The sequence below is a fragment of the Perca flavescens genome, chromosome 3, assembly GCF_004354835.1.
Source record: "Perca flavescens isolate YP-PL-M2 chromosome 3, PFLA_1.0, whole genome shotgun sequence".
Taxonomy (NCBI): Eukaryota; Metazoa; Chordata; class Actinopteri; order Perciformes; family Percidae; genus Perca; species Perca flavescens.
Window position 1 is genome coordinate 32,868,643 of NC_041333.1, and position 16,099 is coordinate 32,884,741.

A 16,099-nucleotide genomic window follows, 5' to 3' on the forward strand; every position below is an offset into this window, starting at 1 on the left:
AGTGTGAGAGAGCTGGTGCTTCAGTCAGTCATTCAGCGTGTTCAGCTCCTGGCTTCCTGATGTGGACAGAAGGCAGGCAGCAGAGCTCTGTTGAACAGCAGATGTTTTACACTGCGTCCGTTACCCTCATTTCCTGGGCGGAGAGCTCCTCGCTCTATTAGACGAGTAACAGGAACCAGAAAAAAAAGAGTTAGAGAGAGAGAGAGAGAGAGAGAGAGAGGGAGAGAGAAGTTAGCTGAGCTTGGAGCTCCCACAAATCACTTTGTCACCAGCAAGCTCTGACAAGCACCAGGAGAGAGGGATCGCACAGGGAGAAAGGGAGAGAGACAGGGTGTTAAATAGAGGTGCAAATAGGGAGTTGTGTCAGAGGAGACTCAAGAAGGGAGGTGTGAAGAAGCTGCAGAGGGCATAACCGAGGTGCTACCGATGGATGGATAGAGGGAAGAGACAAGACTACAATCTGATTCTCAAAACACTGTAATCTAAGAGGGACTGTTACTCCTGCTGTTGTTGCTGCTGCTGGGTCTGGATGCTACTCATTTAGAGAGAAGGTGTGTCAAACTTAACATTTTGTTACAAGAGGACAGTGTTTGATTGACAGACATTGCTGTATTTTTTAATCTTCTGATAGCATCCCTCGCTTGAGCTGTTTCCATCTCTGGCTCGATACACTGAGATCACATCATTGTGTTACAGAGACAGCTGCTCTGTGTGTGAAGTAGGCATGAGGCGGCGGCGTTGAAAGCATTCTCTGGTGAACTGCAGCTGTACACAGATCACATGCTGTTATTGCTAAAAAGAGGTAGTCAGAACGGAGCTTTTTTCCTGTGGGGACATTTCTTAATGGCTTGATTGCATACATGTAGGTGTGTGAACTGGTGTAGAATAAGTTATTGAGATTTTTAAATACTACAATATACTTTCTTTGCACCGTGGATATTTGATTAGCTCTGGGTTGACTCAAAGCCCCTGGGGTCATCTGATCAAACTTAAAAAAAAACAACAGAGAAATAGGAAGCCCATTATTCCACTTTAAGCGCGGGACGTATCTTTGCTATTTTCTCTTTCTCAGAGACATTTAGAGAGGGCCTGTTTGACACATCCACGTATAGGTCAGTTCTGAATCATCGGTGAAGAGGCCTTGTGGGTCAAGGAGGACAGGAAGCAGTGTCAGCTGAAAAGATAGGAAGCACGTTGAGTTCTGCCAGAACCACTCTTCATTTTGCTGAGTGTTGTACAGATCCCTTCCCATTCACTCGTCTCTGGGGACATGTAAAGAGAGACTGCCTGGTGAGCAACACAGCCTTGAGCTGACACGTAGAGGTTTACTTGCTTTGAGTAAGACAGGATTTTATTTAATATTGTGGGTGGAGGCTTGAAATCATATCACAAGTTGGTCTGTGAGTACAGAACCCGCTCTGTTTAGTATTTGAGTGTTGGTAGATGTTTTTGAACTCACTGAGTATCTTCTGAGTCTTGGCGGCACTGTCTGTGTACATGTTTGGCCGGGCTCTGTTAGCATTTGACAGCTCCGCATTGGACTCATATCAACGTCTGGGACGTCATTGTGTTACCTGTGTGGCTGAGTCAGAGGCTGGCTCATCACTCGACGTCTGTCTGCCCACTGGGATTCTCTCCCACTGCTTCTATGCAAAGAAGACACAAGTGTTAGGTGGTTTTCACAGCAGCAGCGACAGCGGTGGCACCAATAGTCCCGAACTTTGAGGACTCTCCACACTGCTTTAATTGTTCTGCTGTGTGTCAACACCTTGCGTCACTCACACCTCTCCACAGAGGGATTCACTGTTCCCTAAGCATCCTCAGTCGGAGGAAAGGCAGCGAAAGAAAAGGTGAGGGAGGATTTGCTAAGAACCAAAGCACATAAGAGGTTGCAAGCAGTCAGGTTGGCACCATGAAGCTGGCGCTCTTGATGCTCATGGCTGTGTACACGGTGGGCAACGTAAGTGGCATGTCTACATGTAAGACGCTGGACCTGGAGATGGTGAAGAAAAAGCGCATCGAGGCCATCAGGAGCCAGATCCTCAGCAAACTGCGTTTGCCGAAAGAGCCAGATCAGGCAGGAGATGAGGAGGAGATCCCTACCCCCCTGCTGTCCCTCTACAACAGCACAAAGGAGATGCTGAGGGAACAGCAGACCAAGATAGAGACACACATCTCACCTGTACAGGAGGAGGAGGAGTACTTCGCCAAGGTGCTGCAGAAGTTCAACATGACCGGTGAGTATCAAATAACTCAGAACAGAAATACATCAGTCATGTGCGCACATGGACGCCCATTGTCAAGAATGGGGGCAATTGCTGATGGCTTAACTACAGCACTAAGAATGTCAAGTCAAAGTAGGAGTGTGATTTATGCTCCAACATTTACAGGCACTTGGTGCTTAAGTCACACACACATGGAAGCAAAGATCCCGGGGATGACTGTTTCCATTTTTCATCAGAGCTAACATTAACAAGGAAATCTGGGAAAATAACAGGTGCCCTTTGAAACGAAAACTACTGTATAGAAATGTATCAAAAAATAAGGTCTAAGGCATTTTGTCGTTCAAAGCCAATATGTCATCCACCCCAATTCAGCATAATGGGTATAGGTTTTCCTATAAAACAATGTATAGACTTATAGAGAAATAATCCATATCATATGGTGGTGTCTGTATCTGCAGAGACCCTGTCCTCTGCCTGTATGTTCTCATTTTGCTGTGTTCAGGACGTTTCTGGGCGTTAACCTCTATAAAAAATAAAAATAGCAACCATCGTAAGCACCCATCTAACTTCGAAAATATACTGCAAATGAAGTGAGGCTAAAGTGGACAAATCTCGTTCCAAAATGAGAGCGATGGCACGGTCACACATGCGCAACATTTACATTGGCGAATATTCACCTCCCATTCACTTCCACTCTATTCTACATTCTCCGGTTCCAGTGGCAAAGAAATTCGCATCGCATGGAGTTCTTTGAACTTTGACCGGCAAAGTCGCAGCCTCAACGAATAGCAAAGAAGTGTGTGTGGTTAATCTCACCTGACCTGTCATTGGCTGTAGTATTCTTAGGGAGCCAAGATGGAGATTGCTGCTGTATTGATCAGCCAGTATTGTATGATATTGGCCATGACTGCCAGGCTGGCAGTAAGTTTGGGAGATAGGCATTTAATGTAGAAGAAAATGAAAATGTACCAATAATATATTTCACAAAAAAAAATCTCACAACAACTCAAACTGACTACAAACCAGCAAACTGATTTACCTGTGTGTCACATACTGCACTGCACACATTTAGCATGAATATCGCCTCAATGGACACTCTCCTGCATTCGCGCATGTGTGCCCATGCCCTGAATCCGGGGGTTGGATTTGCCCAAATTAATCAGCATTTGCCCGATGGCTGCTGTCAGTTTCAATCTTGTCCATAAATTCCCTCAACATGTGTACCCCTTCTGATCTCCACCCAACATCTTCAGGCAGCCTGAGGAGTTCAGAGATCACAGGCGTTACAAGTTAGCAGGACGGTGTGTTGCATCTGGTCTGATGCTGTGTGTTGCTTTCGTGGTGTCTGTGGCATTTTTACTGCTTTATTAGCGCTGTTTGTTTGGCTAGCCTAAATACGCTTTTTGTTCAGCCAAATGGTTTTTGGCTGTAATTGTGCAATGACTCCCAAACGATTATGATAAACAGATCTTTTTTTTTGTTTGGTTTCTTTGCTCCATTGTTCTCTACATGCCTATACTCCTCACCCTATCAGGCAGGCATCCACACTATCCCTCTTTTATCCACCACTTCAAAAGAAAGACTTGAGTGGATGGACCGTGCTCAGGAGTGTGCAGAACAAAGGGACTTTCAAAATAAAGGGGCATGATTTTGTTCTGCTTAGTGCAAAACCAAAGAAAAGGAGGGAATTATGGAAAAAAAAGTGAGAAAACATGAAATGCACTCCTTCACCCTCACCCTGTCTCATTCTCTCTCTTCTCGTTTTCTCTTTTTTTCTCCCTCTGTCCCTCAGGGATTGGGGGTTTCCTGTAATTTGAGCATTGGGTTCTCCCTTGCTTATCCTGTCACTTGTTCTCCATCATATCTCCTTCTCCCTGACCATTTTCCATTTCATTCCCATATCTCTCTGCCCATGATTACCCGTCTCTCTCTCTTTCCGTCTCTCTCTCTCTCTCTCTGTTGGGTTTCCTGAGCTTATTATTAGTGTGTTTGCAGCGTGTTTGTGACGGGGCAGCTTGGCAGGAAGGAAGGCAGGCTGATGGCCACTGAGATCTTGAGTGACTCAGGTCCGGTGCAAGCGGTGCCCATGGGGAGCATGTGTTTCCTACCTCTATGGAATGCCAGAGAACACCCATCTACTTTCTTAACCCTCGGCACATCTCCTTAAAACAGACTCAACCTCTACACACTGGGAAACCCAAGTGTATGAATATACGTGTGTAGGCCTAGCAAGAAGTGTTTTGCAATTATATAAAAATACACACACACACAATAGGGTGTGTGAGACAATCCCGCTTCTGCTCTTCGGTGAGAAGTAAAAGACAGAGGACTGTTTATTAACAAATACTATTCGTCACTTCAATTTGTGGTTTCTTTTTTTTGGACGACTCGCGCTTTCCTGATACCCCAAAACAGCCTACGGGGATGCATATTTGTGTGCAGAGCATTTTAGAACTTAATAGTTTTAGCCTCCATCATGGTAATTGTGTGGCGGATAAGGCTAGATTTATTCAGTAAATTAGCAGTCACATCCCCCCCCCCTTGAAGCCCACACAAATTCACCTCTCCCATTTGACATGGTATTGGTCCAAATGTAATTCCGCTTGTTTACAGAAAGAACTCTTTTCCCCTTTTGGAAAGCAGCCACTTTCGGCCTTTCGGGAGTGAAATGAGTTCACTGCTCACTGAGTAATTATTATATTCAAGAGTAAATGAAGCTGCTGCCGCCCTGTGATGAAGAGTAGCAACAAGGGTCGGACAGTATGTGTGAAATAGCGTAGGGTGAGGAAACTAGTCATTGATGAATGTGCTGTGGGAGGGTGGAGCTGAGCGTATGAAGGAGGCAGGTATTTAGCCTGTTGCTGGAATCTGGTTCCTCCCACTGGTAATTACAGAGCCGTCTCCCTACCTGTCACAACAGCTGTCCCCGGCTTACCTGCAGATAGGCCCTGATTCAACACACAAATCCCCCCCCACACCCATGTTAGTACGCAGGACAGGGTGCTATCTATCTTTACCCTCAGCAGGAAGAGCAAGGCCTTTTCTCAGCCGAGCATGGAGAAGTCATTTTACACTTTGTCGTTTAAAAATGCTTTGTTTTGTTCGGATGGGCTGTAGAGTGATAGGGAGAAGATGCACGCTGAGTAAATTGGAAAGTAGAAGTGAGGATAAGGCTTTACCGTAATTATGGTACTGTAGCCAATATGCTCTTTAGGGGAAGTGACTTAATTTCCTGTTTCGTAAACACTTCTAACCCTTAACACATTTACACATTTATCTTAGTTTACTTAAACTAGCCGGAGACGATGACTGTCCGTGCTAGGTGTTGCTTGGTACGTCATTGCCAGTTCGCCGCTCTTCGCATACTGTGCACTGTTGTGACACTCCATGTTTCCATTCAAGCGCTTACAACTAAACATTTGACTGTGCTCTGGGTGGGGCCAGTAAAATGTCATCTCATTTCCTTTTACACTGCATGCAAGCTCTTTTTCAGTTTCAGTTTGGCTTCAATACAAGGGGTGAAACACTACCCAAGCAGCAACACAGATGGTGATACTGGTAAATGATACACAAGCAGCTGTGGCATGGAGGATCCTGGTACAGCCTGGATCGCAAGTATGCAAGGCTGGGTTGTAGCTCCTGACACAGAGTAATTCCCGGACTTAAGAGCAGAGGTTCCCGGCTTTGGCAGGCTGAGGCAGAGTAGAAGGCCTGGGCCTGCGCCAGACCTGGCTCCATTGATACACATCTCCAATTTCTCTGCACCCCCACTCACAGCCTTTCACCGCTCACAACTGTGACTTATATTCATACGAGTGCATTCTTCACTTTGCTGTTTTCTTTGCCTGTTACAACCCCCTTCCTTCTACACCTTCCTCTCACTCTCTCTTTCTACACGGTGATTCACTCTCTATCATCTTCCTTCCATCTTCCACTTATCTTTGCACGTCTCTGTCCGACTTAATCCTTCGTAATGTAACGTTGGTAGATTTATGGTGTTAAAGGCTCCAGTAGCTTGGCTCTGTTTTCTATCAGCCTCTGCAAGGGGAATGTCCCTGCTGTCGTGATGTGGGAAAACTGTAAGAAAACAAAACACTCTCTATGGTCAACTTTACAGCAGCTGGAATAGATGAATGTTTGGCTGCAGTTAAGATAATTGAGTAACACTGTGAATTTGGTTATTCCATTTTTATTAGTGTGTGTACAGAATTCTAAAGTTTGGTTATGAAAAACAGTAAAAAACATCCCAGCATTACATTATGTAGTACATTGTAGAGTATGTATAAAATGTGCAAATATAGTAAAGTAAATACTTATAGCAATTACTTTTTAATACAGTGAAAATGCAGAAAAGTGTTCATATCTAAAAGAATCTGAACTTGGACTTGAACTGGAGCTCATTCTTTGAACGTCATGTCCATTAATTATTCTTTTAGGGCACCCATTTGTCTCAATGTCCTGTTAGATTAGTTCAAAAAGTCTACGTTCTTGTGCCAAAAGATCTTGCAGTAAAGTGAGTTTCCTGTGTAGACCGTTATTGTGGCCTGCCAAATATCAAAAACACACCAGAGCTCCACCAACCCTCCATGACCACCAAATGGATTTGCCTTATACCAAAACCTTTCGGTACTGCTCCTGTTGTTCTCATCCTCACTAATATTGGTCTGTGATCAGGAACCTGGAGGAAAATAGGGAATGAAAGGTGAGGAGAGGAGAGAAACACAGCACAAGTGAAGTTTCAACATGTAGTATCTGCTGACAAAGAGCCCTGATCCAATATTTATATGCTCCTACATACGCTAGAAAGTGCTCTGTAGTTTTATATTTTTGATAAAATAACAAATTCTAAAAGACATATAATAAATAGCTCTTTAACCCTCTAAGGACAAAAGTCGCACAAAGCGATGTTTGACAACACTCCTACTCAAAAAGCATTATTTCAAAATTTCATTTTAGACATTTATTTACTATTTTATTTATATATTACACTCGTGTGAACCCAAGACTTTTGTAAACTCATTTCAAACAACAAAACAGTTGAGTTTAGGTTTGTTTTCACAAGAGATTTGAGAAATGTCAAAAAGTGAACATCAACTTTTTCAGTTTTAGGACTAAATTATCTCTTTACACATGGCTCTGGAACACATTTGGGCCTCACTACACAGAAAGCTGAGTTTGTTCTGAACATTTTGATATATAACACATGGGTATCCGGATATATGCAAATATCCTTAAAATGTGAATTTAAAAAGAATAGTTTAAATGCCCTTCCACCTCAGAGGTTAAAAAGTGCAGACCAAACAGTTACAATGCTTAAAAGAAGAACATTTAAATCTCATTTCCCATTCAAAGTAGTTCCCCTTCTATATGGATAAGGTTGGTTTAAGACACTAGATTATATGATTGGCCAGTAACACATACGTTTTCCATTTGTTTCTCTAATATGCCTTTATACATCCAAAGTTTTCATCTGTGTTAAGATTAATTAGTGCCCGACACGGTTTTGTGAAATCTCCTGATAAGTAATTCTTTTAAATCTCACAGCCAAAAATGACACACCGACCGACAAGCCCACCAAAAACATCCCGATGTTCTTCAACATCTCGGAGATTCGGCAAAGTGTGGGGGATTACCACCTGTTGACCAGCGCGGAGCTACGGATGCTCATCAAGAAAACCACGATAGCTTCTGAGCAGCGGGTGGAGCTGTACCAGGGTCTGGAAAAATCGGCCCGCTACCTCGCTTCCCGCTTCATCACCAACCAGATGAGAGACAAATGGCTGTCCTTCGATGTCACTGAGACGCTGCAGAAATGGCTCAAAGGGACCGGTGAGATAAACAAGCTTTGTTTATTGCTCTGGTACCACTATGCCCCTGTGTCCAGTGGTGGAAGAAGTATTCAGATAATACCACACTGGTAAAATACTATGTTATAAGTAAAAGTCCTGCATTGAAAATGTTACTCAAGTAAAAGTATGTAAAAAATCCTCACGTTTTAGAAACTGGAAATGATCACAACAGTTCTGTCAGTCAAACACGTGCTAATCTGCTAATCATTTTAGCTGTACTTGTAGGCCTATATATTGTTGGGTAGTTTAATTTATAATCAAAACATCATATTTTATATTTTATAAATTTTATTATTTTGTGTGCAAAAATCTTAATTTGTAAAGTAATTTAAGTAAATTACTTAAACTGTCAGATTAATGTAGTGGAGAAAAAAGTACAATATTTCTCTCTGAAATGTAGCGGAGTAGAAAGTGGCATGAAAAAAAGATTCAAGTTAAGTACAAGTACTTAAAAGTTGTACTTAAGTGCAGTACTTGAGTAAATGTACTTAGTTACATTCCACCACTGGAGAGTCCAGTTGTTTAATGCAACCTCATGCAATTTCCAGATGATATTTACTTTCTCAGAGTAATCCAACCAGTTTTAAATTGCTCAATGTTGTAAATGTCTGTCTCACCAGAGGATGAGCAGGGTTTCCAACTTCGGCTGTTCTGTGAATGCAGCGAGACAAGCGTCGGCAGTGGCTTTAGTTTTAGCATCTCTGGGATCGAGATCGGTAGGGGAGACATAGGGATCTTACAAACCATGACGCAACAACCACCCTACATCCTGACCATGTCCATCCCTCAGAACAGCAGCAGCCACCTCACCTCGCGCAAAAAGCGCTCCACGGAGACAAAGGATACCTGTACAGCGTAAGCAATCCTACACAATTCACAATTTTTTGTTGTATTTTATTTCATTGACATTAAAAATTCACTGTGCAATCAATCTTAGGAATTCTTTTAGGATGGGAAAGACCTCCCAAATGCAGCTAAAATGTTTACACTGTCGGGATATGTGTAACCTTACATTTAAACTTATTTGAAACTGTTAGTGCTGCATTAAAACTGACTGATTTTGAAAATGGACCTTCCACTGCAACTACGCTCAAAGAACCTCAATGCGTCTCATCGCACGCTTCAAAATAGACGTTTCCCTGTTTTCTCTCATGCAGCCAGTCAGAAACCTGCTGCGTGAGGAGCTTGTACATCGACTTCAGGAAAGATCTGGGCTGGAAGTGGATACATAAGCCAACAGGCTACAATGCTAACTACTGCATGGGGTCCTGCACCTACATCTGGAATGCTGAAAACAAATATTCTCAGGTATAGTCCAACACCTCACTGCAGTATGCAATCTGCGTGCTGAGTGAGGTTTGGCAGCTCAGACTGAAAAAACGTTCTTACAACTTAATTTTCTCTCCCTCTGGTTACCATAAGGAATGTGGAACACATGAAGTGGTTAAGTCTGTGTCGTATGAGAGTCACGGCTTGTGAAGAGGGTTTAAATTAGTGCGGAAATGATCATCCATTAGTTGGTGGATAGAAAATGAACAATTCTGATAACTGTTTAATCATTTTATGGCGTGTTTCCACTGCATGGTACGGCTCTGCTCTTCTCACTCCACTCACTTTTTTGGTACCAGTACTTTTCTCTATTTGGTTTTCCAGTGCAGATAGTACATGTAGGCAGGATTCTCAGCTGATCGCCATAGCGCCGTCGCTTGAAACTGCTCTGTCATCGTCTTCTATAATTTCATTGGCTACCAAACAAAGGAGCATCTGCACTCCGTCAATTGTACGACATAGTGTACGGAATAGTTTTGTGGGCTGTGATGTTTTTTTAGAATCTGGGTGGAGTGAAAAAAAAAAAAAAAAAAGTACAACCGCTATTGACGGTAGCTTGGCAATTCAAAAATGGCGGCTTAGCGCAGGATTGTCCTGAGTCGCGCTAGTGTTGGTTCTCTCTGGCCAGTCAGTGGCCTGCAGTGTTTTAACTCCACCTTGTAGTATCAGCTCAGCTCGCTTGGAACCTCAAACAAGGTGGAAACAAAGAAATATCAGGTACTATCCACAACCTTGCCAATGGAAAACCCCCCAAAAAGTCATACAATGCCGTGGAGAAACGCCATGGGTCAAACATCAGTGCTTTCAGCTTCTCAAATGTGAGATTGCTGCTGTTTTTCGGACAGAAAACACATTTGGACATTTTATAGACTAAACAATTAATTGATTAATTTGATAAAATAACCTACTAATAACATTCTAATTGTTAAAGACACAAATCCTTAGTTGCAGGCCTAATTTAAATAATATAGCACTTTGACTGATAACAAAACCACTTTTTTTCCAAACTGAAAGATCTCAACAACTACCAAATGGATAACCATGGAGTGTTGTATTAACCAATCAAGGAAAGTTTAATTTACACATATTAAATTAAATATACAAAGACTAATCAAGAAGCAACACTTTGTGGCTTATACGTGGATTTGAACAAAAGCGCTCTCCTAACTCAAACTGTATTATTATTGTCTATTATCATCAGTTTCTTTGTTTTCATGTCTTTCTTTCATATAACTGTTTACAGATTTTGGCCCTGTACAAGCATCACAACCCAGGAGCCTCTGCCCAGCCCTGCTGTGTTCCCCAAACACTGGAGCCCCTGCCAATCCTCTACTACGTGGGCAGGCAACACAAGGTATCTATACCGCAGCCAAGTAACCTTCATTCGGAGGTGAAATGTTTACAGAACATTTTAGGTGAAAGCATCACTTGATTTACATGATTTATCACATTACTGTTGATTTTCACTTTCAGGTGGAGCAGCTGTCCAATATGATAGTGAAGTCCTGCAAGTGTAGCTAAAAATGGATCACAATGCTCTGCCTCCCCTCAAACATATACAGAGATGTGTTTGAGGCCACAGAGAGGAGCCTGACGGAGATTTTAAAAAATGGGGGACGAGAAGGATGTGGAGAATAGGAACAAAATATTTAAAGTCATTTTACGGGACCTTTGCAGTCCACTTTTCCTCCTGCGAGCATCATCATGTTGAACGCACCAACCGTGGACTTCTTTATCTAGATAAAGATTTCCTTTTCTATGTGTATATACTTTTCCCTTGCAGTAGTAAAAAAACATCTGTCTTGACATGAATTAATTTATTTGTTGGAAGGACAGGTCGGTAAAGAAGTGATATACATGTATAAAGGTGTGTCAGTTTGACATGGAAAAGGATGGAAACGATTTATAAAAAAAAACCCAAAAGGTGGATAAAGGATGCCAAAGGACACGAGGACCAAAATGACTTCAACGGAAGAACGCTTTTGTTTATACAGATGATTGCCTGGGACATTTCCAAATCACCTTCCTTATGAGGTCACAGTTAAAGGTGCTAAATCCCCAGGTATGGAAAACAGGTGGCTGTTGGGGGTTTCCTGGAAGATAATCCTACAGGTGTTTTTTTTTTTTTTTTTTTGGAGACAGTTGCACTGTAAAGGACAGCAGACAGCCACAGGGACAGTCCGACCTGGGGGAACTCCCCTCTGACTGACTGAGAGGCTGGAATCGTCAGCCAACTGAGCAAACGTTTCACACGAACCGTCCATCAGTTTCGCTTTTCGTTCCAGGTTTTGCGTGTTTGTTTTTTCAACCCACGTGATTTATACAATGCTTGTTATGTGTTCATGGTTGAACGTTTGTCCTTTATGAAGCCTTCCATGCTGTCAAAGCCATGAGTAATATCAGTGGCTGTATGAGTGATGACACCATGTTTTTCCTCCCTCTCAGGATTTACAGCCAGCGCGTTGTCTTTAGATGGTGAGGGTCAGGGGATGTGGTTGTGGTGTTGGTTTTAGGGAAGCCATTTAGACCCAATACATACATTTGCTGTTTGTTTTTGTGTTTTTGTTTTTTTTATCTCCATAGTAAATTAGGGGCAATTTATTGCCTTGTATTTCAGGACAAGTTTTTATCTTTCATCTGAAGTGTAATGCTTTTTGCACAACTCCAGAATTAATTCAGCTTCTATGATTTGTTTTAGGAATAAAACCAACACATTTTGTTCTTGTGTTTCGTTTTTTTTTTTTATAGTGCATTTACCGTGTGAAATTTGTATTTGTAAATATTTTAACAATTTGAAATAAACATTGATGTTAAATTATCACGTCAGAGTGGAAGATTTTTGTGAGCAAAATGAAACCACATGTGATGTTTCCACTTGTCAGAGAGCGGTGTGTGTCTATTGCACTTGTCAGTGCATGCATGTGTGTGTGTGTGTGTGTGTGTGTGTGTGTGTGTGTGTGTGTGTGTTTTTAATTACGGTAAGGGGAGAGAACATTTTGCGAAATGAGCAAAAACCAAAACACACCTAGCGTGTTGTGGACATAAATTCCATCCATCACCATTGAGAAATTCAGTTTTAGTTTCTCACATGAAAACATAAATGAAAAGTTTTATCTTAGTTTTAGGCACGTTGTGGACTGTGAATGTCTAACTAAAACACCTCCTACACTTTTTTTAGGATAAGGCTACTCTTTCACTTTAACATTTCTCATGTAATCCTTCACTGATGGGGATATGCCTCACTCAGCATGTACAGAGCACACATCATGCTTCTTTTAGCACATTTTTATAAAACCAGGTTGTACACTTAGCAATAAATTTCCAATGTCAAGAGAGAGATCTACCAGTGGAAAAGCGCATCGTCTACCAGGTGCGTGTGGTCTAATTCTGGGAAAGCAATGGATGCCTACTGGTATTTACTCTGGACGGCTGTGAACTGACTGAAGAAGAGCAGCAAGCCCTGCTGGGCTTCAGCTAGACGGCTAAGCCAGCACTAGAATTCCCGGACACACAGCCTAGTTCTTGGCACTGCCTTTACCTGTAGGGATGCATGCCATACCAACATTCTTTTTTTTTTAGTATCTCCGAGCACCTCGTCCACCCCCACCCTGCCAGCCCCACCCCTCTCCCTCAGTACTCAAGGGATTACTGGCAGCCCACGAGGCTGAATTGGGAGTGAGGAGAGCAGGTCCAGACCCGTTGGTAAGTCCCAGACTTAAGGGCAGTGACTACATGGAAAATTAAACACACATACTGTACACATGCACATGAAAACACTGAACCCACTGACACACAGCCACGGCTCAAGCACATCAACGTCAAATACCTTACATAAGCTTTGTGCTAAAGAGAGGTGTGAGGGATGCTTGTGCTGCTAACAAGGTGACAGTGAGCTGTGCTATCTTGTTCCAAAGCTGGTCATGTTACCCAGGATTCCCCTGGAAAGCACAGGAATTTTCCCCCTGCGAGCCAGCACACAGAGTGCTTGTTTGAAAAGTGCGCTCCGAAGGCAGATGAACAACGTCAAATGAAACACGATCAGCATAATTCAGTCCTCTTTTGTCTCACCTTTGAGAACGTTTCAGACAGATCTGTTGCCAGGTCTTGATTTTTAATGGTGCCAAGGCACAATATGTACTGTTTTATCTTGGTTGGGCAGATGTAATTGGAATGTTTAAAAGGTTTTTTTTCTCTCTCTCTCTCTCTCTCTCATTACCCAACCCAAATAAGCGAAACATGAGTTTTGTTGAAGGAGACATGATCTTTAAAATGTGTTTCTGAAAAAAAGCCTGCGCTTCCACCTGCTTAACTTGCCTTGTAATGATGGAACAAAAGTGTATGAAAGTCAAAAGGCCCATAAATCTATCACGGTGTTAATGGAACAGTCCCAGAGGGAAGTCAAACTCAAGTAGGCTTGTCCTTCTAACCGATGTTCATTTCTCAGCAGCTGCATCCTCTCGAGCCCTCTGGCTTTTTATGTAACTGAAACAAAGTGCTGACACCTCCTGCCACATACTGAAGCACATCCCAGAAAATGCTCCATCCAAAGAGAAAAAAGGGGGCACTTGAACCCATCATACTATGGATGAGTGTTACGCAAGAGGAGAAAAAAGAGTGAAGATGGATGCCTGCAGCATTTTAAGGTCAAGCAGGTGTTCTTTTACAACTAACATAATCCACGTGCCGAGTTTATACAACTGCATGAGTAACCAGAAAATCATTCTGTTGTTGCACTTCATCAGAGCGAATAAGTCCATTTTTACATAATTGGCCCTTTAATTGCATCCATCTGCTGTGATTCGTCTTTCTTTTATTATTTAAAAAATGAAAGGCTCTGTTTCATGTAATGCCGCCCGAAATGTTTTGTTTTTGTGGCACTTTTACAAGTTCATAATGAAAACTGATCATGCTAAATGGAAGCTGATTGGCCACGCGGCCCACGCCGCTGGTACTGAAATGCTATTTTGGGTTGTGTCTTATTACATCTATGACATTTGCAATTATATGTCCAGTGATCTTTTGCCACAACTGGTCATTACGAGTGGAGCAGTAAAGCGGCGTGGTGTAATTCCTGCGGACTCAGACGGAGCTGCCTGTGACCTTAATAACACACCCTGGTGTCCTGCTGCTGCTCAGCTCTGCTTCACAAACACACAGCTGCTCAAAGCCATTGTTGCTCCAGGTGCTGAATCTGTGCACAAATACTCACACATCAACAAACATGCCTTCTTACTCCCAGTTATAACTCTGTTGTGATTATTATGATGTTTTTTAATTTTATTTTCAAGTTTGATTGCTGGCTGCCATTTCATTTCAATTTGAGACTGTGTAATCATTTGACTATATTTGTTTTCACTTGTAAGTTTTTTAATTGTCTATTTTACATTGCTATACTATATTTTGATTGTAAAGTTTTCATCGTCAGGCAAAATGTATATGGATAGAAGGGGTCTGGATGAATGAACTGGAGTAAATGCTGACTTTTTATACATCTTCATGTGTTCTCAATTTTGTTTATTGCTGTTACGTCCGCCAAGGAGGTTGTGTTTTTGGTTCACTTCGTTGGTTTGTCTGTCAACAAGATTACTAAAAAAAACTATTGGTCCGACTTGGTGGAAGGGTGAAGCATAGGCCAAGAAAGATCCCATTACATTTTTGAGAGGATCTGAATCACAAGGCGGATACACAAATTACTTTTCGCTTTCGACTTTAACATTGCGTGATGGGGCATGGCCTTAGGCAAGGTCTAAGCTCTCTGAATACCCTTCTAGTTTTATTTATGTGTTTATTTAGGTGTACCTTTAATCACATTTGAATTTATTTATTAGTCTGGAATATGGAATTTGTGATAATTTGCATTTACAACGTTTAGTATAAAACTATATTGCGTAAGTATTCTTCCATGCTTGACATATTAGCAAAAGAACACTCACACACATGCATGCACACACATCAATTGTTTGTACTGTGTTTGTAAAGACCTTTTCACTAAAACCTCATAATTCAAAATATCAATTCTCAAACCGGAGAAAATGTCCTCACTCTCAAAGTCTACAATTGGTCCTCAATAAAGCTATAAGTATAAGAACTCTCTCTCTCACACACACACACACACACACACACACATAATCTCACTTGTGTGGTTGTTTAATCAAGATACATATCAACTAAACTCTTGGATTTAGTCCTTAGAAATTCACCACAGTGTGAAATTGAGATGTTTTGTGTGAAGGCAGAACTGCTGAATATGCAAAAGGTTAGCGGTGAGTTGACAGGTCTTCCCCTCTCCACCTGTCTCGCTTCTACCGCCATCCCTCTCACTTCACACCTGCAGCCGAGATATTTATCACAGTCTGAGTCAGCCGACCCTATTGCTTGCTCCGTCTCTTCTTTTCTCTCTTTTTCCTCTCTCATCTTTACATTAACCCCTGCCAGCACTTTGAAGACTCCCTGGCCATTTGGAGTTATTACCTGAACTAAACAAGGCAGGCGATAGGGGAAGAACAGATATGAGTGAATGAACAATAAAAGATAGAATAAAAGACCACACACCTCTGCTCGCTAGCTAAAATGTTTTAGCACTAATGTCTACAAAATAAAGAAAAAATTACTGGGGGGAAAAACAGCATATTCACAAAACGAGAATCTGTCATTTCCTTTTCACCAGATGGTGGCTGTGCTCTTTTGTCATGCACA

At 42.0% G+C, this 16,099-nt stretch overlaps 1 protein-coding gene across 1 annotated transcript; it reads left to right on the forward strand.

Moving 5' to 3' along the window:
• Nucleotides 1-124: 124 nt before the first annotated feature.
• On the forward strand, nucleotides 125-11,391 carry tgfb1a (transforming growth factor, beta 1a). The gene is made up of 6 exons (XM_028573078.1): nucleotides 125-2,237; nucleotides 7,770-8,054; nucleotides 8,695-8,929; nucleotides 9,232-9,382; nucleotides 10,647-10,757; nucleotides 10,877-11,391. The coding sequence occupies exons 1-6, from the start codon at nucleotides 1,913-1,915 to the stop codon at nucleotides 10,922-10,924; spliced, it is 1,155 nt and encodes a 384-aa protein (XP_028428879.1). The 5' UTR covers nucleotides 125-1,912; the 3' UTR covers nucleotides 10,925-11,391.
• The last annotated feature ends 4,708 nt before the right edge of the window (nucleotides 11,392-16,099 follow it).

Bases quoted from the DNA above. Each gene is read 5' to 3' on its own strand.
- tgfb1a (XM_028573078.1), top strand. From the start codon at position 1,913: ATGAAGCTGGCGCTCTTGATGCTCATGGCTGTGTACACGGTGGGCAAC. The intron at 8,055-8,694 runs GTGAGATAAACA...CTGTCTCACCAG, and splicing joins GAAATGGCTCAAAGGGACCG to AGGATGAGCAGGGTTTCCAA. The intron at 9,383-10,646 runs GTATAGTCCAAC...AACTGTTTACAG, and splicing joins CTGAAAACAAATATTCTCAG to ATTTTGGCCCTGTACAAGCA.